General features: G+C 33.0%; 2 protein-coding genes and 2 long non-coding RNA genes across 7 annotated transcripts in view; 3 read left to right on the forward strand and 1 right to left on the reverse strand.

The window, feature by feature from the left end:
- The window catches only part of LOC141375329 (uncharacterized), a 43,132-nt gene extending 33,836 nt beyond the window's left edge, over window positions 1-9,296 (forward strand). For both annotated transcript variants that reach the window (XR_015495481.1, XR_015495482.1), the window contains exons 6-7: window positions 8,845-9,001; window positions 9,236-9,296. This is a non-coding gene — a long non-coding RNA (uncharacterized LOC141375329). The remainder of the gene's footprint in view (window positions 1-8,844; window positions 9,002-9,235) is intronic.
- LOC147835938 (uncharacterized) overlaps window positions 1-22,222 on the reverse strand; it is a 939,756-nt gene that overhangs the window by 68,641 nt on the left and 848,893 nt on the right. The window lies entirely within an intron of this gene.
- Window positions 2,030-4,349, forward strand: LOC141375436 (uncharacterized). The gene is made up of 7 exons (XR_015495022.1): window positions 2,030-2,118; window positions 2,393-2,438; window positions 2,733-2,760; window positions 2,839-2,864; window positions 3,042-3,180; window positions 3,286-3,389; window positions 3,947-4,349. It is a non-coding gene; the product is annotated as an uncharacterized LOC141375436 (long non-coding RNA).
- The window catches only part of zdhhc13 (zDHHC palmitoyltransferase 13), a 41,310-nt gene continuing 31,372 nt past the window's right edge, over window positions 12,285-22,222 (forward strand). The window contains exons 1-6 of one of the 3 annotated variants that reach the window (XR_015494723.1): window positions 12,285-12,411; window positions 16,051-16,268; window positions 17,274-17,396; window positions 19,773-19,850; window positions 21,236-21,380; window positions 21,465-21,529. Coding sequence is in view for 2 of the 3 variants with exons in the window: in XM_087259264.1 (XP_087115390.1) it covers window positions 16,024-16,268; window positions 17,274-17,396; window positions 19,773-19,850; window positions 21,236-21,380; window positions 21,465-21,529 (656 nt within the window). In the remaining variant the exon portion in view is untranslated. 3 annotated transcript variants of the gene reach the window in all.

Consider the following 22,222-nt stretch of genomic DNA (forward strand, 5'->3'; position numbering starts at 1 on the left):
TGGATGGATGGATGGATGGATGGATGGATGGATGGATGGACAGATGGGATGGACAGACAGAGAAAAATTAATTAATAAATAGATGGATGGATGGATGGACGGACAAAGCAATGATAGACGGATAATTAGACAGAAAGATGGATAGATGAACAAAAGGAATGATAGATGGATGGACATATAGATAGACATATGGATGGACATATAGATAGACATATGGACAAATGAACAGATGGATTGACAAATAAATGAATGGGTGGATTGATAGACAGATGCATGGATGGAAAAACAAATGAGCGGATACACTGAAAACCCTAATAAGTTGACTGAGCTAAATTAATTGAGTAAACTCGTTGCCTCAATTTAATTGAGTAATGGAAACTCCCAAAACTTGCATGTATGAGTTTATTTAACTTGCCGGTTTTGTAGACTGAATACTTGAATTGTTCAGTTCACCAAACTTAGTGCTAAGTTTGGCAAACTGAATAAGGAAGCCCTTAGGCTGATCTTAAAGGCAAGGTTTACCAACTAGGACTTCACAATACAAACAGTTTGAAGTAGCTCCAAGGAACCATACTTCCCTCTACCACAACTAAATCTCTTCTTCATTCATCCACTCACCTATTATACATTCCAGGTGTCTGACCAGCGCCCTCTAGTGCCCTGTAGTTCCATTAAAACAGTACACTGTAAAAAATTTCCAGGTTTTCACAACAAGTTACTGTAATTTTTCACAGTAAATTACATTAGTATCCCTTCACAGTATTTAACTGAAAAATTCACAGTAATATGTTGTATTCAGAATTTTATTGTGAAATAACGGCAGGTAGCATGATTACAGCAAATTACTGTGAAAAGGGCTATATCTTTTGCACGTTAGTTATAGAAATTCAAACCTTTTTTTAACTCAACGTAGAAATTAATACAAATTAACTTTTAACTGATAATAACAGAATGTTATAGCCCACAAAACGATTTGGTAACCAACATCTTTTTGGTTGTACTGCACCATTATTTAATTTTATACAGTTAACATAGAATAGGAAATAATATTTAATGAAAATAACTGTGTGCTTAGCCAAAACATAATAAACTGGAATAAAAAGTAATTAATTAATGAAACCAAAGACTGTTAAACAGCCAACAATTATTTCAATGTCAGGGTAAATGTCTGCTTTAGACGGTTTCATGAGTATTGGGCACCTGTCATCGCCTGGAGGTCACTAATCTCAGAATTATATTTATTTATTTATTTATTTATTTATTTTTAATCTATATAAATAAACCACAGATTAGAGTTTTAAACAACTACATTCTAGCATGAAAAACAGTTAAAACTTCATTTTCGGACGCATATAGAGCCATCGAAGACGGGGCAATTGTCCCAATGTCTAGCCTGAAGACAGGCGCCTCTCGGCGGATACATGAGTAATGAGCGCCGTTACCGCCTGTAGGTCATAGATCTCCGCTACCGGCAAAACACACTTAAAATTACACACAATCTTTACTAAAAATCCACAGATTTGAGTTTTGAAGAACTACATTCTCGCATGAAAAAGTGTTAAAACTTTATTTCATTACATATTACAAGCAATATAATATTATGTGCCTTCTCATCCACCATTACAGCTTGATGCAGCTTGGTGCGAAATGAATCCTGGGAGGAAAAAATAATAATTCTCAATACACTCAAAACAAACTTTTTTTGTTATTCTTATTGTTAAAGTCAGAGATACGTAATATTTTGAATGGCGAAGAAAAGAATTAACTTTATATTTCAATCAATCTATCACTTTTGCACTGCTTCGGTTCAGGACTCGTGTGACATTGAATCAGATTCAGATATTTTATCAGACGTGTTCATAAGCTCATAGTCATCAACATGCAATTCGTGTACAAGCAGTACACGAACCAAGCAATATGATGAAATATTAATGAATTATATGTCTGCGTTTTACAATATTATACAAAAAAGGAATGCGTTTCAGGCGAATTCGACTCTTTACTGTTCACTTAAAGGAGCCGATTCATTGAACAGAACTGACTCGACTCGACCGCAAACAAGCGCAATCACCACAGACAACGCCTCCGTCGTCTCTTCACCCAACGGATTCATCCTCGGTAAGTGTTAAAATGTGACTTTTGTCCGTTAAATGATTGTTGTATGTGTATTTCTGTATAGTGCATGTCATTTAACAGGAATTTACCGAGTACTTTAGTTGTACTCGCAAGTACATGGTTTAAGCGTGCCTTTATTTAAAACAAGAAATTAACGACGCCAGATGGTGATTGTAGTGTTTTCTGAGGTATTAGCATAACGTTAACGTTAGTTCCTGAAAAAAAGAAAGGGAATTTTCTTTAAATAACTTCTTGTTAACTTTATTTTCTTTTTCAGTACAAGACTGAAGTAAATGTGAAATGACTAACGTTATAACGTTAAGGTAAGCTCTGGCCTTCACTTAAGTTAACGTTACGGTTAGTCACCATCATTTACGTTAATTTTGTTCACTGTAACGTTAACGTTGAGTTAGTTAAATAAACTAAACTCATTATGAAACAAGTCTTAACTGTTTTATTAAATTAGGCTTATAATACAATTTAATTGTATTCTTTTAAATTAACACTAACACAGTACATATTGTATTTCTCACTGGTGTTAATGCAGTGCTAACATTTACTAATGAGAACTAATTGTATATTGTCACTAACTGTAGATTTTATTTTTTGGTGTTCAGGTGTACCTGATAATAGCTAAAGTGTGAGGTGAGTGTAAATTCTGAGCACACAAATATAACCTAAATTCATTATCACAATCTAAACAAACTCTTTTTCTTCTTCCAGAAATTCCACCAGTACCTCCAGTCGTAGTAAATATTAGACAAAGATTTTTTTAAACTATAGTTTTTATTTTTATTAGCAATTTTACTGGGCATGTGTGTTTGTTTGCTTGGTTTTTAATAGGCAGAGCATGAAATGTCAACTTTGTTTCTACAAACAAATGTAATTATTCACAAACATCTCTAATTTAGTCTTTCTTTCCCCAGCAGTGCAACATCAAACAAACAGTCTTATTCCTTGGAGGGTCGAGTGGTCATGGGACCTCACCTGGATTTCACAACTGACTTTGGATCTGGTCTGAAAATGAAGTATGCTGAAGTTGCCTTTTGCACTCTGGAATTTAAGGTAATGTCTACAATAAATATTGTAACTGAGGGCTTGTTTTGGGGGGTTAAACAAGGAATGTATAGGAGCACAAGTCATGACTCCCCTTGTCCCCTTGTTATAAAGGGCCGTGTTGCAGACTCAATTTGTTTGTCTGTGCTGGAGACCAGAGGGGAAGCTGTCTTTAAAAGGATGGGGCTCTTATACCATATGTGAAGTTACCTATTCAGGTGAGTGGATTACATGCAAGTTATTGCAAATGCATAAATAGTGGGAAGTTTTTACTGGGCAGCACAAATTAAGTGAAACTCAAAAAACGTTGAAAAATATTTGGAATATTTGCAAAAAACCTGATTGAAATTAATACAACACAAGTGCTGTATCACTTCAATCAAGTTTTTTTTTTGCTAAATTTTCCTAATATTTAAATCATGAAAAATTAGCTTGATGCAAGAAACATCCTGCCAGTATTCAAGAGCAAGTGTTGTGATGCATGTGTTAACTTTGCAATAAGTGTGAACCCAGCATTAGATTATAGTCTGTAAACAGAAGGTGTAAATCAAATCAACTGTTTTAAAATGCTCTGCCTAGGTCATTAAAATCACTATTTGTTGTTGGACTGTTCTTGAATGTGTGTTTGTGATGGAAATGTTTTTCAGATGTTTTTGTTTAAATGATTGCAGTTTGACTGAGTTACAGTATTGTCAGCATGTTCAAACTGAGCTAACAGTAATTTTGCTAGTAGTGTTGTATGAAGCTAACTGTTTGTCTGCCCTTTTGCTTATAGGTGCTTTTTGGGCACCAGTTTGGAGATGGAAAACAGACGAAGTCAAAGAAGCAGAGAAGACAAATCAACCAGCAAGTGTGTAAAATTATCAGGAAAATGATTGACCTTGAATAGACGACTGCCTAATTTAGCAAGAAGTTTTGTCTCTCTCTCTCTCATGTGTGTGTGTATATATATATATATATATATATATATATATATATATATATATATATATAATATGAGACAGAGAGAGAGCGCACTCTGAAGCACTGCTTTTTATATGTATGCAACATATGATGTCAGATTTTTTTTATTAATATGTTATTATAGTATTTTTTGAGGCTTCACCTTCACCTTTTGAAAGTTTTCTGAAATGTTTACACAGATGTCATTAAGCTGTTAAATAAATCTGTAAAATGTATGTGTGTTTGTTTTTATTTTGATTTTAGAGTCTTCTCAGATCACCCAAAAATGAAGATTCTGTCATCATTTACGCATCCTCAGGTTGTTTGAACACAAAGGGGAATATTTGATATTTTTATTCCTGTGTTTAACAAAAAGAAAATAAATTTTAACAGAGCTGGAACAACCTGAGGGTGAGTAAATCAAGATAGAATTTTCATTTTTGTGTGACCTAAATTTGCTTTGAAATTTTACAGCACCAAACTGTTAAATTACAGTAATCCGGGATATAACTGTAACTTTACAGTTAAATCAGGTATTTAAACTGCAACCTACTGCTAAATCACAGTAATCCTTCTGCAAATTCACAGTAAAATATAGTTAATTCTACAAGATAATTCTGTGAAATCACAGTAACGGACTTTATTATCTACTGTAAAGTTACAATATGTGGTTGTAATTTCACAATAATTTAATGTGACAAAACCACAGTAAATTACTGTGAACTACCTCACAATAATTTACTGTGAATTTACATACAGTAATTTACTGTGAAAGTAATGCAATTATTAGCCAGTAATTTACTGTGAATTTAAGGTCAAATTTTTTACAGTGTACTATATATATATATATATATATATATATATATATATATATATATATATATATATATATATATATATATATATATATATAGTACTGTTTTAATATATATATTATATATATATATTATATATATATATATATATATATATATATATATATATATATATATATATATATATATATATATATATAATGTATGTGTGTGTGTGTAATAATTTACTATAAAATATTTTAAAATAAATTTTAAATGAAAAAATAAGTAGCCATTTATACACATTATGATGAATAAATATGTCTGAAGCCATGTTTTCTGATTTAAAAAAAGATCTTGTACAAAAAAGGTTGCACAAATTAGAATTTAACAGTCACGACTACATTTGTGAAAATGAATTATATTTTTCCAAAGGATTAATTATGATTTTGAGCTCACTACACTTGAAATCTTAAGTTTTTGCATTTTCATGGTACATAAGTTAAATTAACTCATATTTTTAAGTGATACCACCAAAATGCTAAATTTTAAGTTATGTTCAGTCAACTTTACTTAATTGTTTAAGTAAAGACAACATTAGGGTTTTCAGTGTATGTGTATGGTTGGATTAATGGATGGAAGGATGAACGGATGGACAGACACAGATAAATGGATGAACAGATAGATTGGAATATGGACAAATGGACGCACAGACAGACAGACTTATAAAAGGATCGATGGATGGCAAACAGACAGAAATAGATGAATGGATAAATGGACAGACAGATAAATTAATTAATAGATAGACAAAGAAATGATAGACGGGTAGATTGACGGGCGGACATATGAATAGATGGACAAAAGTAATTACAAATTAATGGATAGATGTACAGTTGGATAAACATAAGGAAGGATGGATGGACGGACAGACAGGGAGATATGTGGATGAACAGATAGATGGAGTATGGACAAATGGACACAGACAGACAGATACATTAAGTGATGGATGGATGGATGGATGGATGGATGGATGGATGGATGGATGGATGGATGCCAAAGAGACAAAGATGGATTGATGAATAGACAAATAAATTAATTGATAGAAGGATGGATAGATAGACAAAAGGATGATAGACAGATGGATATATAAAAGGAATGATAGATGGATATATGTCAACCAAATGGACAGATGGATAAATAGATAGATGAATTGGTGGATTGATGGATGGACAGGCACATTAACGAATGGATGGACTAATAAATAGATGGAAAAACAGATGGATGGATGGATGGATGGATGGATGGATGGATGGATGGATGGATGGATGGATGGATGGATGGATGGATGGATGGGTTAATGGATCGACAGAACGATGGATCGATGGATGAACAGACAGGTAAATTCATTGAAGGATGTATGGAGAAAGGAATGATAGACAGATGAATGAACAAACATGGATAGATGGACAAAAGTAATACAATAAATAGATTTATGGTTGAATAAATGGATGAAGGGATGAATAGATGGACAGACAGGTAGATATATGGATAGACAGATAGATTGGCGTATGAACATATGGACATAGACAGACAGATATGTAAATGGATGGATGGATGGCAAAGAGACAAAGATGGATGGACAGACAAATAAATGAATTGATAAATGGATGGCTAGATGGACAAAAGGATGATAGACAGATGGATGGATGGACAGATGGATATATGTCAATTAAACGGACAGATGTACAGATAAATAAACAAATAGATGAATGGGTGGACTGATGGACAGACAAATGGATGGATGGATGGATGGATGGGTGAATTGATGGACAGCAGAAAAGCGGGATGGGTGGATGTATAGATCAATAGAAAAACAGATAAATGTACAGATGGATGAGTGGATAGACCGATGGAGGGATGAACATATGGACAAACGGACACAGAGACAGATAAATTGATGGACAGACAGATACATAAATGGATGGATAGATGGCAAAAAGACAGACAGACAGGCAGGCAGACAGACAGACAGAAAAACAGACAGACATGCATGCATGCATGCAGGCAGGCAGGCAGACTGATAGATAGACAGACAGACAGACAGACAGACAGACAGACAGACAGACAGACAGACAGACAGACAGACAGACAGACAGACAGACAGACAGATAGATAGATAGATAGATAGATAGATAGATAGATAGATAGATAGATAGATAGATAGATAGATAGATAGATAGATAGATAGATACTGTGTAATTTCTCTGTCCCTGGTTCAATTCCAGATGATTGTGGTTTGGAAGCAGTTGTTCACAGGAGTGTGAAGTGATGGATCTCCTCAGGCTTTGATTGATCTGTGGAAACATAATCAATAGTTCTGTTCTCCCAACAAATGCTGTGAGCGGCTTTTCCTAACTGAGGGGCTTCTATTAGTAACTGACAGGATTTGCTGCCATCTTGTGGTCACTATAGGCCCTGTTTCTTGGAATTAACGTTTAAATCAGGCAAACATCAGGCTAGATACTTTTCAAATAGGTCTTAGTTAAAAAAAATTCTATTTTAACGAATCTTATAGGTGAAAAAACTGACTAAAAAGCTTTCAGAAATAAGTTTGTTAAACTCCCAGGGCTGTATAATCTCAATTCAACTGGATGCAATCTCAGACACATGCACTCAATAGATCAGGTTATGTCCCTGTGAGGGGTAGGGTTAGGGTCGAAGTTAAGTGTGTGCAATAAAAGCATTGTCTCAGCTTGCATCTGTACCCGGTCTGCTAAAGCTTTACAACATGTTGCCACATAAACTTGGTCAGTGTGAGATTGCCCTGACCAGCTTTTTTTTTCCCTCCCAACAGTCAATATGTTTTTTGTATATCCCACTATGACTAAAATCACCCAAAAAACCAACAACTGTATTTTCTTTTTGTCCTCTAACATTGACAATGCAAATGCATATGTAGTAATTTATGCATATGAGTGATGCATATGTAAATATATGCAAATATAGTGTATATAGGTCTATATCTTATACAAAATGTGTGTATATGCAGATTGAATAATGCTGCATATAGTTTTTTTACATTAAATGCTGAATAAACACAGACCTGCATTAGGGCTGCCTTAAATTAGCTGTGTAAAGACGGCTATAGATTCATAAATAATGTAAATATGGGTTAAATGTGAAAGATTAAAACGGATAAAAAGAAAGTGCAGTTGTAATAAATTAAATGGAAGCACATTTATTCTATTTTTATCATACATTTAATTTGTATTTAAATGTATGATTTATTGTCTATCATACATTTTACTGTGCAGAAGACTCCCCTTAAAATGCCAGTCACTGTAAAAAGAAATAAGGTTTTTATACCAAACCTCTTGTTTGACATATTTTAATCAAGCTGTATTTTAATTTAGTTAGGATGACTCAGCCTACTGTTTTACACTCACTGGCCACTTTATTAGGTACACCTTACTAGAACCAGGTTGGATAGAGATTTTGCTCCATATTGACATGATAGCATCATGCAGTTGCTGCAGATTTGTCGGCTGCATATCCATGATGTGAATCTCCCATTCCAACACATCCCAAAGGTGCTCTATTGTATTGGGATCTGGTGACTGTTGAGGCCATTTGAGTACAGTGAACTCATTGTCATGTTCAAGAAACCAGTATGAGATGATTTGTGATTTATGACATGGTGCGTGTTCTTGCTAGAAGTAGCCATCAGAGGGCACCATTACACCACCTGCAGCCTGAACCGTTGATGCAAGGCAGGATGGATCCATGCTTTTATGTTGTTGACGCCAAATACTGACCCTACTAGCCGAATGTTGCAGCAGAAATCAATACTCATCAGACCGGGCAACGTTTTTCCAATCTTCTATTGTCCATATTTAGTAAACTTGTGCTAATTGTAGCCTTAATTTCCTGTTTTTAGCTGACAGGAGTGACACTGGTGTGGTCTTCTGCTGCTGTAGCCCATCTGCCTCAAGGTTAGACGTGTTGTGTGTTCAGAGATGCTCTTCTGCATGCCTTGGGTGGCAACGAGTTACTGTTGCCTTTCTATCATCTTGAACCAGTCTGGCCATGTTCAAGTAGGACATGAACATATATACATTATGTTTGCATACATTTTACATATGCATCATTCAAACATTACTGCATATGCATTCGCATTGTCAATGTTGGAGGACAAAATAAAAAAATACACTTTTTTGCTGTAATTTTAGGCATATGATTACATATTATATTGTTTAAGAAAGGGCTATTATGGATCAAATGTATTATCAATATTATTATATTTGCATGTACTCCCCGTGTTGGTGTAGGTTACCTCCAGGTGCTCCGGTTTCCACCACAAGTCCAAGACAGGCACTATAGGTGAATTGGGTAAGCTAAATTGTCTGTAGTGTGTGTGTGAATGAAAGTGTATGTGTGTTTCCCAGTGATGGGTTGCAGCTGGAAGGGCATCTGCTGCGTAAAACATATGCTGGATAAGTTGGTGGTTCATTCGTCTATAGTGTTCCCTGATTAATAAAGGGAGTAAGCCAAAAACAAAATGAATTATTATTATTAATATTAATATTATTATTATTATTATGAAATGGTCAGAATAATTAGTTGAAGAACCTCACCTGGATATTATGTGAATTCTGTGTATAAAATCACATTTATTTAATTTAGAATCCAAAAACCACAAAAGCTCTGGTGTTTCAATAACAGCAAAATAGTTAATTTTTTTATGACATGTGCCTTTAGTAGGCTATCCGTAATGTTAAAGGGTTAGTAAAAATAAGGTCAACCTCATTAAACGTCTACAAACATTGTATTAGCATGATACATGTACAAACAATGCCCATTATTGTTAGCTCTGCATAAAGCTGCAATGCTTCGAATAGATGTGTTACTTCACAAATTTAAACAATGGCTAAAAGGAATCTCATTCACATTTATGTGGCTTTCACATTGTGAAACTGAACTGGAACAGCAAGTTGAACAGGTATGTAACGCACACACAGCGTCAATTTGACGTAAAGATAATCTGCATTTCTTTTTGTATGAGTATGACTCCTGGCCAGGGGGACAGTGATGAATATTTAGAAATATTTCTACAATATCTGGCTTGAAACGTGTGCTAAAATAAAAAAAAGATTATCATTATTATTTTAGTTTTTCACAGTGACTTCCATAGTAACTTTTTTGTCCCACAATTGTAAGTTGATGGGTATCAGCATTCTTTAAAATATCTTCTTTTGTGATCAACAGATGAATCAAACCGTTTAAAACCATGTGAGGGAGAATAAATGAATTATGGGTGTATTATCCATTTAATTTGAAATCTTAGTTTTTAATTTATATAGTTTACACAAAAACTAAAATGTACACACTGTTTAATCACCCTCCATTGGATTCAAGCCTTTTAATCTATTAACCATTAACATTCATAGTAAGAAAAACAATTACTATGGAACAAATATTTAGAAGTATTCCCATTATACCTGGCTTGAAGCGTGTGCTCATATAAATGCAGATTATCGTTATTACTTTAGTTTTTCTCAGTGACTTCCATAGTAACTTTTTTGTCCTACAATGGCAGTCGGTGGGTATCAGCATTCTTCAAATTATCTTCTTTTAAGATCAGCAGAAAAATGAAACTCATAGAAGTTTAAAACCATGTGAGGAAGAATAAACTTTTTTTTTTGGGTGTACTATCCATTTAATTAGAATTAGTTTATTATTTCTATAGTTTCAACCAAAAAAATAAAATATAAATGTACACACTACTGAATCACCCTCAACTGGATTTAAACCTTTTAGTTTTATTTATTAATCATTAACTTCCATAGTAGGAAAAACAAATACTATGAAACAAATATTCCCAATATATCTGACTAGAAGAAGCGTGTGCTAAAATAAATGCAAATTATCTTTATTATTCAATTATTTTTTCAGTGACTTCCATAGTAACTTTTTTGTCCTACAATGGCAGTCGGTGGGTATCAGCATTCTTCAAATTATCTTCTTTTAAGATCAGCAGAAAAATGAAACTCATAGAAGTTTAAAACCATGTGAGGAAGAATAAACATTTTTTTTTGGGTGTACTATCCATTTAATTTGAAATATTAGTTTATTATTTCTATAGTTTCAACCAAAAAAATAAAAAATTAATGTACACACTACTGAATCACCCTCAACTGGATTCAAACCTTTTAGTTTTATTTATTAATCATTAACATCCATAGTAGGAAAACAAATACTATGAAACAAATATTCCCAATATATCTGACTAGAAGAAGCATGTGCTAAAATAAATGCAAATTATCTTTATTATTCAATTATTTTTTCAGTGACTTCCATAGTAACTTTTTTGTCCTACAATTGTAAGTCGATGGGTATCAGCATTCTTCAAAATATCTTCTTTTGTGATCAACAGAAGAAAGAAACTCATAGAAGTTTAAAATGTGAGGAAGAATAAATGAATTATGGGTGTATTATCCATTTAATTTGAAATATTAGTTTTAAATTGATATAGTTTTCACAAAAACAGAAATGTACACACTGTTTAATCACCCTCCACTGCTTTCAAACCTATTAATATATTAACCATTAACATCCATAGTATGAAAAACAATTACTATGGAAAAATATTTAGAAATATTCCTACAATATCTGGCTTGAAGCGTGTGCTAAAATAAATGCAGATTATCGTTATTATTTTAGTTTTTCTTAGTGACTTCCATCGTAACTTTTTTGACCTACAGTGGAAGTTGATGGGTATCAGCATTCTTCAAAATATCTTCTTTTAAGATCAACAGAAAAATGAAACGTATAGAAGTTTAAAACCATGTGAGAAAGAAAAAATGAGGTTATTAGAGTTTTTGGGTGAATTATTCATTTAATTTGAAATATTGGCTTTTTATTCATATAGTTTACACCAAAATAAAAACGTGCACACTGTTTAACCCCCCTCCATTGGATTCAACCTTTCTGTTTTATTTTTCTATTGAACACAAATAAAAAAAAACGCAGATATTCTAAATAAAGCTAAACAATTATTGCCCATTAACATTCATAGTAGGAAACACAAATACTATGGAAGAAATTTTTAGAAATATTCCCAGTATGTTTGTTTAGAAGAAGCGTGTGCTAAAATCCTTAGCTCCAGGAAATCAGGAAATCTCATGAAATCTCATGAATGTTCATGTGTATGTGAAACCGAAAATCTAGAATAAATTAATCATCTGTACATAAATCATAAATAAATGCAGATTATCATTAGCATTCGCGCTTGAGTGCAAGTATGTCAGGAAATGCAAATAAGGTAACCCTCAGCGTCACTGAGACGAAGCGGCCAATCAGAACGCAGACTTTTTTGTCACTCGTATCCAGGAAGTGGAAGATGCACCGACCGCACACCCGACTTCAGTTTCTGTCAGAGTAAATCTTGATGGTAAATCACGGATAACCTCGTACAGAAGTGATGGACTGGTCAGAAGGAGACGGAGTAAGGGGGAAAATCATTTATGTGCTCTTTTGTTTTGTCTTTTGATGGATTTATAAGACCGGTTAAGCTAACTTAGCATCTATTGCTAACTGATCACCTGTGTGTAACGTTACGTTTATTAATGGGGGTCTAAATCCTGTTTTTAGATCACTGGAAGATTCAGAGTTTAAACCATCACTAGAGCAAACAATTTGTTTACCTGACGCATACACTAAATTATATTTCTGACAATTGTGCTCTCAAATTAATAATTGCTAAATTTAAAGTGTCATACTCCAAGACAAACACGTAACTTAATTGTAATTAAAATACCTATTTGACATAAAGCCTGTTACCTGCTAGTCTTGAAAATATTTTATTTTACTCTCTTATGGACACAGCCATGTTGAAACCACATGACTAGCCTTATCATATTCTGTCCTCAGGTTTGATAGTTTATGAGTTGAACACACTTAAATGTACTTCTGTATGCCCATAGCCAGCCTATTAAAATGGGTGGTTCTTTTTTTTCTCAAAAAGTGGACCTTTTCGCAGTCATTCGCCTCATTTTCTATTAATAATTTTGAGGTCTAAGTTACAATCTAATTATGAGGTTCAAATGCTGCATTTTAGTGACCATTTAAGCACCAAATTTAGCTTGTCGGATGGTTGTCATTAGCCCACTTTTTGATGCAACAAAAATATTTCTGACAAGTGCTTACCATACTAGTTTGTTTACTAAAAATTTTGTTAATTTACAAATGTGCATTAGGTGTTTCAGTTTTAAAAGTAATGTAATGAGATTAGGCATGGGACGATAACCATTTTCAAGGTATACCATGGTTTGAAAAAGGTTCCTTAGGTATGTGTAAGTTTTTTTATTTACATTTTTTGTTGTTGTTTTTTAGGACAACAATATCTCCAGCAGAAAGAATATATATATATATATATATATATATATATATATATATATATATATATATATATATATATATATGTATATATATATATATATATATATATATATATGTATATATATATATATATATATATATATATCCCAAGATATTATAAATATTTTAAAAAAGAAAATATATTGTATTCAAAAGCGTTTTTTTTTTTTTTTTTATCCAAATATTTAAAAAGAATATATTTTAGAGCAGTGATTACAATACTGTGAAACCATGATATTTTTTTAATCCAAGGTTATCATACCGTCAGAGTCTTATACCGGCCCTTGCCTAAATGAGATTAGTCTTAAGCAGGAGATGCTTAGTTTTTTAAATGCTAATTTATTCTTATCCATCATTTAAAAAACCCCAAAAACAATTAGGAATCTGTTAAAATTGTTTTAAATGAAAAACTGTAGCCTATAGGCAAATAACAAACTAGCCAGCTCATTTTCTCAGTCAAAACATGTTCATTTTAATAATAATGAATAACTAAATTTGCATTAAAGCCTTCTTTTAATTGGTTGTCCTCACAATGTACAATATCATACTGTCAAAAATGGGACAAATGAGCTCATATAGTGGCCAAATTCTGGACTTTGTCAGTAGGGGGGTGGGTCATTCGTGCCATGCGAACCCTTTAATTGTTTAAAATTGTTTGAGTTTTTTTTTCAGTGACTTCCATAGTAACGTTTTCGTTCTACAATGGAAGTCGATGGGTATCAGCATTCTTCAAAATATCTTCTTTTGTGTTTCACAGACGAAAAAAAAAAGTAAAACCACGTTAGGAAGAATAAATGATGTTAGATTAGATTTTATTGATATAGTTTACACAAAAAATACAAATTTACACACTATTTTAGTAAATTACCTTCCCATGGTTCTAAACCTTTTAGTTTCTTTTTTTCTGTTGACCATGAATAAAGAACAAAAGATTTCTGAAGAAAGTTGAAAATCGGTAACCATTAACATCCATAGTAGGAAAAAAAATACTATGGAAGTCATTGGTTACCCATTTCCAGCTTTCTTCAGTATATCTTATTTTATGATCACCAAAAAAAAAAAAGGCAAATAGGTTTGGAACAAGTGAAGGGTGTGTAAGTGATGACAGAATTTTCAGTTTTGGGTGAACTTGCCCATTAACAGCAGAATTTGTGCAGAAAGACATTACCCATGATGTTAATTCCACCAAGAGAGTTGCAGTAAGAAAAGCTGCAAAATAGATTTTTTTTTTTTTAGCTCTGCCAATTTCTATGAAGCATTAGGAATGCTGAAATCCAGTTGTTCGGACCCTCATTAAAGCTCTATGTAATCTTGTACAGATTTTAGGTAGTTCTTTTAGAAAGTTTTTAATGCTTTGGTTTACCTGGTAGACTTATTGGTTTCTGATAGTTTTATAAAAAAAATTGTAATGGGGAATATGAATATGAAAATACCTCTTCTGGAAGCAGTGCTGCTGAAAAACGTGCCATACTTTTTGTTTGATCTTTACTCTTTTATTTGAAGATGGAAAAATACATGTTCACTATGCAGCAAATACTAATAACAGACAATGCTGTATTTTTGTAGTGAATTAAGAGAATAACCATCTAAATGCACTTGAAAGTCATAAATACTATCGTCTCATAAGGACTAGAGCACTTGACTGGTTACTGGTTCCTACAAAATCTGCTAATGCACTCAAAAACGTTGGGTTGTTATGTTTTACATTGAATGCCAGGCATTTAAAATAATTCCAAAGCTTAACCTATTTGTTAGATTTTTCTCCATACTTAACCTATTTTTTAAGATTGTACTGATGTAGTAGTAATAATTACAATAAGTATTATTATGCATTTAAACGCTGGGTTTGAAGTAGGGCTGGTCGATTTGGCCTAAAATCAAAATCTCGATTAATTAAACATTTTAACTTGATTGCGATTAATGAATGATTGTTTTATTTATTTATTTATTTTTTTGACCTCATAGTTCACTGCAAAACTTTTGAATAAAGGGTGCATTACTCTATTTTAAATTAATTAAAGGAAACACACAATATCTACTATCTATGATTATTTATTGAACATCAGTGTTGAACAACTGAAATTAAACCACACATTGCCTAAAACAAGCAGTCAGTCTTTCTGCTTGAAAATAAATAGTGAAAATAAATAGCTCGCACTTTTGGAAACAAAATGAATTATTAGTATTATGTTTTTCATAATAGAAGTAGAAAATAAGCAGTATCTCTTTTGAATAAAATAACTCTTGCATATCCTGTAAATAATATTTCAAACAGGGCATTGCTTACATCTTCTGTAAACAATATTTTAATGTAAATAATAATTTAAATGTAATGCAAGTATGCCGTCTTAAGGCATCTCTGGTGCAGCTCCCAATCAACGTCAATTTAGTGCAAACGCGCAATGTGTAGAAATATTTTTTTTAAGAGGTGCGCAGGTATGCGAACGCGGGAAGGCTGCGCTGGACTACACCTGTGTGTTCGACGCAGAAGTATAAATCAGAATGGAATTACATGACTCCACACGCAGTAGGGAAAGTAATTGAAAAAATTGACTTGGAAAAATTAAATCGATTATAGATTCTGGATATCGCTTTTGATTATTTTTCGATGAATCGCTCAGCCCTAGTTTGAATATTGCCATATCAAATCCAATTGGCTTTAAATTTGAAATCACTAATCATGAATAACCATTGTAAAAATTTACAGTCCCACTCCCATGGTCACATGGGTGACAGTTGCCATGGACATGGCGGTGGCCACTCCCATGGACACGGACACAGTCATGGAGGATCTGGGTTTGGTGGTTTCATGCCCGCTGGCTTCCACGGTCAGCTTGTCCCGGGACCTATGGACCCCACACAGCAGCCGAGGAAATCCTCGCACCCCGAGGACAGCAGCTCCTGGGACATCATCAAAGCAACACAGTGAGATTTATTCCCTACATGTGCAGTAAACACTATAATATTCACATGGGAAATATTTAGCTGTTAATATTTTATGGTATTAAGATGCCCCAGGGAGTTTTGGTCACAGCTGTAGGGAAGTATATTTGTGTGATGCTATGAATTAGTTTAAGTGCAATTTCAACAATAAATACTGACTTTAAGGATGCTTCACCCAAAACTAATTTTAAATAATTCACTTTTATGGTATTTGCTTGTATTGTCATATTTTGAAATATATTTTAGACATTTCAAATGTATTTTAGCTGATTTGGTAATAATTAATTAATGCAGTTTTATTAGTTAGGTTTTTTTATACTTAGCCTACATTTATGAACAGGTTTTGTCTTAATTTTTGTAATTATATTCTTATATATTTGGTATTTTTTTGTTTGTTCATATTTGGTAATTTATATTTGGTATAAATAAATATACTTTGTCTTACAGTTCCAGTTTTTCTGAATAATTTTATAATTATTAAATACATTATTCTGATATAAAATTATTTTATTTTTGTGTTTGTAAAACAAATATGCTTATTTTACAGTGCAAACCATTTTCAACCTATTTTATGGAAAGGTTTTCTGAGATTCCCATTAAACATTTCAGGCTTCTCTCGCATGTGTTCTTGATCTTAACCTGAGATCTTGCCGTTCAGCAGTGAGCAGAAAGATTCTGTAAACAGCTCATTAATCTTCCCTTTGCAGAGAAGCAGGCAGAACATGAGTGAATTAGAGTACAAATACAGGACACAATTGTGCTGATGTAATATCTGGGTTTCCATTAACTCGAGCGCCGTCTGGATTTGTTGTCTCACCTGCATGATTCACACTGCTCAAATAGTTCATTTCTATAAGAGGATGCAGATACATGCAGAACCATTTGTTCATACTGTAAACCTGCAGCTTATAGGGTATACATGATTGAACAAGTTAATCCTGATGCACAAATAAACAACATATTTCCCTTGTATTGTTTAAACTCTAGGTTTGGTGCTCTTGAGAGGTGTAAAGAACTTGTAGAGGCCGGTTATGACGTCAGGCAACCTGATAAGGAAAATGTTACGCTTCTCCATTGGGCTGCCATCAATAATCGAGCAGACATTGTCAAGTAAGATTTTGTTGTTTTACAGCTTTTTTGCACTGAGTTGTTCATTGATTTAGGTCAAGGGTGCCCAACTCTGTTCCTGGAGATCTACCTTCCTGCATAGTTCAACTGATTAAAACACACCTGTCTTTAATTACAGTGCTCCTTCAGTGCTCCTTAATCGGTTTAGTTGTGCTTGATCAGAGTTGGAGTTAAACTCTGCAGGAAATTAAGCACCTCTTATTTAGGTTAAGATTCTTTGAATTCTTAAATGGTTAGTAAGCTTAAAAATGAAGATTCTGACATTATTTACCTATGCTGTTCCAAATCAATTTGACTTTTTAAACACAATAAGAATATTTGTAGAAAGCTGCAAATCGGTAATTATAGACTTCTATAGTATTTGTTTTATGGGTCATAGGATTTCTGGAATGTTATGCAGTTTTAAAAGGTCTATGAGCAGATGTTGAAAGTCAGGGAATTGAATTTTGTTTTTATCCAAGTCGTGGAATTTTTTTTGTCGTTTTTTTTTTTTTTTTTTCATTTATCAAAAATAAGTTTTTCTATACCATGTTTTTTTTATTTGTGGTTCCCACATTTCTTGTAAGTACTTGAATTTCAGACATAAGGATTCAAGGCCTGGAAAGTACTTACAAACAAGCTTAGGTTCTTGAAAGTGTTTGAATTAAATAATTAATTTTGCTTCATTAAATTAAATTTGAAGTTAAATTTGTTTATGTGTTATTTGAGCAATGGAACTGTGCTCAAAAAAATGAGATCTAAAAACTTAAAAAAATATAAATTGTTAATTAAAAAATCTTAAATTTAAATCTTGTACAAAAACTGTGACAAAAAATGCAATTTCAGTCAATATTTCTGAAACCGCCTTTAAATATTACCAGTATTGAATTTAGCACATTTGACTGACGTTCTTTAAACAGGACTGTTCAAACTCTTTTAAAATGACACAATTAAAACATCCTCATTACATTTTAATGTAAAATTAAGTTTAGGTGAAATTTTAAGTACATTAAGGACTTTCAAGGTGCTGCATATGCTGAGGGAATACATTTTTTTTTATTTGTTGTTTATAAAAGAGTGGGAACCCTGTTTATTGCATTGTTTCTCGTTTTTGCCTATTGTTTTGGTTTGTTTTTTCATGCCATTTTATTTCCTGTTCATCAACCGGCAACCATATATATATTAACACGGAATATAAAATAAAATATTACATTTACATTTAGTCATTTAGCAGACGCTTTTATCCAAAGCGACTTACAAATGAGGACAAGGAAGCAACTATAAGAGCAACAATGAATAAGTGCTGTAGGCAAGTTTCAGGTATGTAAAGTGTAAGACGCAGAACATTAGTAATTATTATAGTTTTTTTTTGTGTAATAGAGTTAGCGATGGAGGCAGACAGGCAATTGCAGATTAGGAAGGAAAGTGGAGAATATTACATATTAAATTTTCAGTTTACAACAAGCAGCATAAGAATTTATAGGGGGTGGGGTTTTATTTCAGTGTATCATCCTTTCATGACAAACTAACACTGTGTCTAAAGTAAACCACACATGATACGGCAACAAATGAATGTTTTCCATCTTAAACGTGTTTTTGTCTTAACCGTCTGCTAAGACGACACATGAAAATATTTATTTTACAAGTGCTTTCTATTTCTGCAACGTCACAGCATAACAACAGCATATATTGCTAAGACTACGATCACCTCAGGTACAGATTATGTGCTTTATTTAATGTTAAATGCCACCAATGTTACTTTAAGTACCATTTTACATGACATTTAATGACACTACTGAAAGCAGCAACATATAGTTCATCCTCAGATCTTGAAAAAAACATAACTAGCAGACGGTTTGAAAATGAACATTAGAGTTGTGACAACACCAGTCACTCAGTAGCCTATTAATAATGTTAAATAGGTTTAATATGAGAAAAGAAGGACTGTTCCTTCAAATATGGAAGCATGGAAGTCAGAGTTTAATTGAAGATAAACGAAACACACTTTTTTTTCAGTGAATTGACTTTGACTGATCAATTGTTTACCTTTAGAATTAGAATGTGCGTTACATGAAAAGCAAGGGTGATAGTTTATTCAGCTTTTTAATTTGTAAAATCAGGAAAAAGTCAGGGAATTTGACATTTGGCTTGGCAAGAATTTACCAGTAGCCATTGCTATCCATAGTAAGAAAAACAAGGTTCCTTACTATGGATATCAATAGTTACCATTTTTTTTAGCTTTCTTCAAAATAACTTTGTGTCAGCATAATGAAGGATACAAACCACTTGAGGCTGATTATTTTTGGTTGATCTGTTCCTTTAAAACACTGTTCTGTATTATTTGTGTGTTGTTCACATTATATTTGCTGTGTTTTATAGATACTACATATCTAAAGGTGCTGTCATTGACCAACTAGGTGGTGACCTGAATTCTACACCACTCCACTGGGCCATACGGTCAGTCTGGGATACATCGCCAATAGACCTGTCACTATAACTGCTTTTTGCTGTGATATATTGTCCTATAAATAGTTAAGAAATGTTATTATTGATCTTTGTGCCACTGATTAGGTAGTGATAAGATTTACCTGCAATATTATACTATTTCAGAGGGGGGAAAAGATTGTTGTTTTTATGTGATATTATGATTTAAGTTAACCAATACTGAACTACTTTACAATGTACAATGGAAAACAAAAGCTATCACACAAACACACACATTTCACACACTATGGTCAGGTTTAGTTGTATAATAAATCTAACCTTTGCTTATTATTTTTAGTCGTAATAATTCAGATTTTGTCATTTTTAATTTTGTAAGTGAAAAGATTTTTGCCTACATTATGGAAAAAATGTGCAGAAAAAATAATGCTTTCTGTGGATTTACTGTTTATAGTAAAATATTTTTTTGTTTTATTCTTTAAACTACTTATTACCAATTTAATCTTATTTTCAAATACCAATTTTTGTCCTCTAGAAAAAATACAATTGGTCAAAATAAACAAAGAAGTGGCATGTTTTCAGACATCTTTATAAGAATTTTTTGCCTAAAAGATAGCCATGTTTTAACCTTTTTTTGTTTTGTTTTTTTGGGTTTTTTTTCTTTGAAAACACGCTAATTTTACAAGTCCCCTTGGGTTAAACGGTTACGTTTTACCATTTTTTAATCCATTCATCTTATTTTTAAGTCTGGCGGGAGCACTTTTAGCTTAGTTTAGCGTAAATCATTGAATCAGATTAGACCATTACCATCCTTAAAAAAATAAATAAATAAAGTTTAATGTAACTACAAAAAAAAGTCAAGCTTTAAATATGAAAATTATTGAAACTTTTTTTTTTGAGAGAGACAGAGACGCTGATGATCTAAATCTGATTTAATAATTTATGCTAAGCTAAGCTAAGCTAAAAGTGCTTCTGCCAGAGCTGGAGATAGGCTGAATGGATTAAAAAATAGTACAATTCAAATGTTTTACTCTACGGAAAATTGTAAAATGAGTTTATTTTTTAAAATAAGTGTTCCTTTAAGAAATCAATATTTAAGTGGAATAACGTTGGACTTGGACCAGTTGTCATTTTGTCAAATAGATACATTTAATTTCAACAATCATTATTCATATGTTTTCACGGTATTTCAAAGAAAAAAGGCATTATAAAACTATTATCAGTCAACCAGTAGACATGACTATAATATAATAAATTTAATGTGTATTAATTTTAGCAGAACTGACATCTGCATTTATCCATCCAACAAAACCTCTAGAAATGCTTTTGAAAAATGTCTACCAGCATTTGCCACTTGACAGTGTTTGTTTTCTTTCTCTCTTCTCGTCACATCTGAGCAGGCAGGGCCATTTATCTATGGTCATTCAGCTGATGCGATATGGAGCCGATCCATCATTAGCAGATGGCGAAGGCTATCGGGGTCTCCATCTGGCTGTGCTCTTCCAGAATATGCCCATCGCTGCCTACCTTATGGCCAAAGGACAGGTGTGACACAAACACACGCAGTCACAGGCTAAATAACCACTGAGTGCGTGAATACTGAGAAATTATGTCCCTGTGTTGTTGTAGGAAGTGGATTTACCAGATTTAAACGGACAAACTCCATTGATGTTGGCGGCACAAAAAATCATTGGGTAAGATAGTCATGCTGTCAATTCAGTAAAGTGTTTGAAACTATTTAATTCAATGGGGTTTATGCACCACACCTGCCAACATTTATCTCTGAAAATCCAGGAGACCGGTTGGGGGGCGGGGGTATGTGTCTAGGTGTTGGGGGTGCGGTGTTTGAATAACACAGCTAAGTAACTGTACTATGCACCGGGTTATCCCGAGAAATAACAAAACAGGAGGGTGGCGGGAGACGAGTCTGAAATACAGGAGACTCCTGGGAGAAACAGGAGTGTTGGCAGGTATAATATGCACAGCTAGTGTTTTTTAGCCAATGATGAACTTCCGGTAAAAGGTTTATGTGATTATTTTCAATTCCATAAGGTTCATTTTACAGCATCGATGTTGTGATGCATTTCAAATATAATCTGTTAAATAGACTTAAGCATCCATTCAGTTGTTAAAGCGTAAAAAGAGACGAAAGACACTTTAAACACAGGCAGGTTAATGCAGTGCTTCTTGTTTGTTCTGAGACCCACTTTATATCATTTCTCACCTAAGCAGTAAAGATCGCTGTATTTTTTAAAGAAATCATAACTTAAACATGGCGATTTTGTATAGGATAACAATTCACCATGAGCCCTGGGGCTGGCTGACTAAAATTAAAAGTTTGTGTGCTTATACCCCATTCATTTTGTTTAACGTTATAATAACATTTA

Source organism: Danio rerio, chromosome 7 (assembly GCF_052040795.2).
Source record: "Danio rerio strain M-AB ecotype USA chromosome 7, GRCz13ab, whole genome shotgun sequence".
Classification (NCBI taxonomy): domain Eukaryota; kingdom Metazoa; phylum Chordata; class Actinopteri; order Cypriniformes; family Danionidae; genus Danio; species Danio rerio.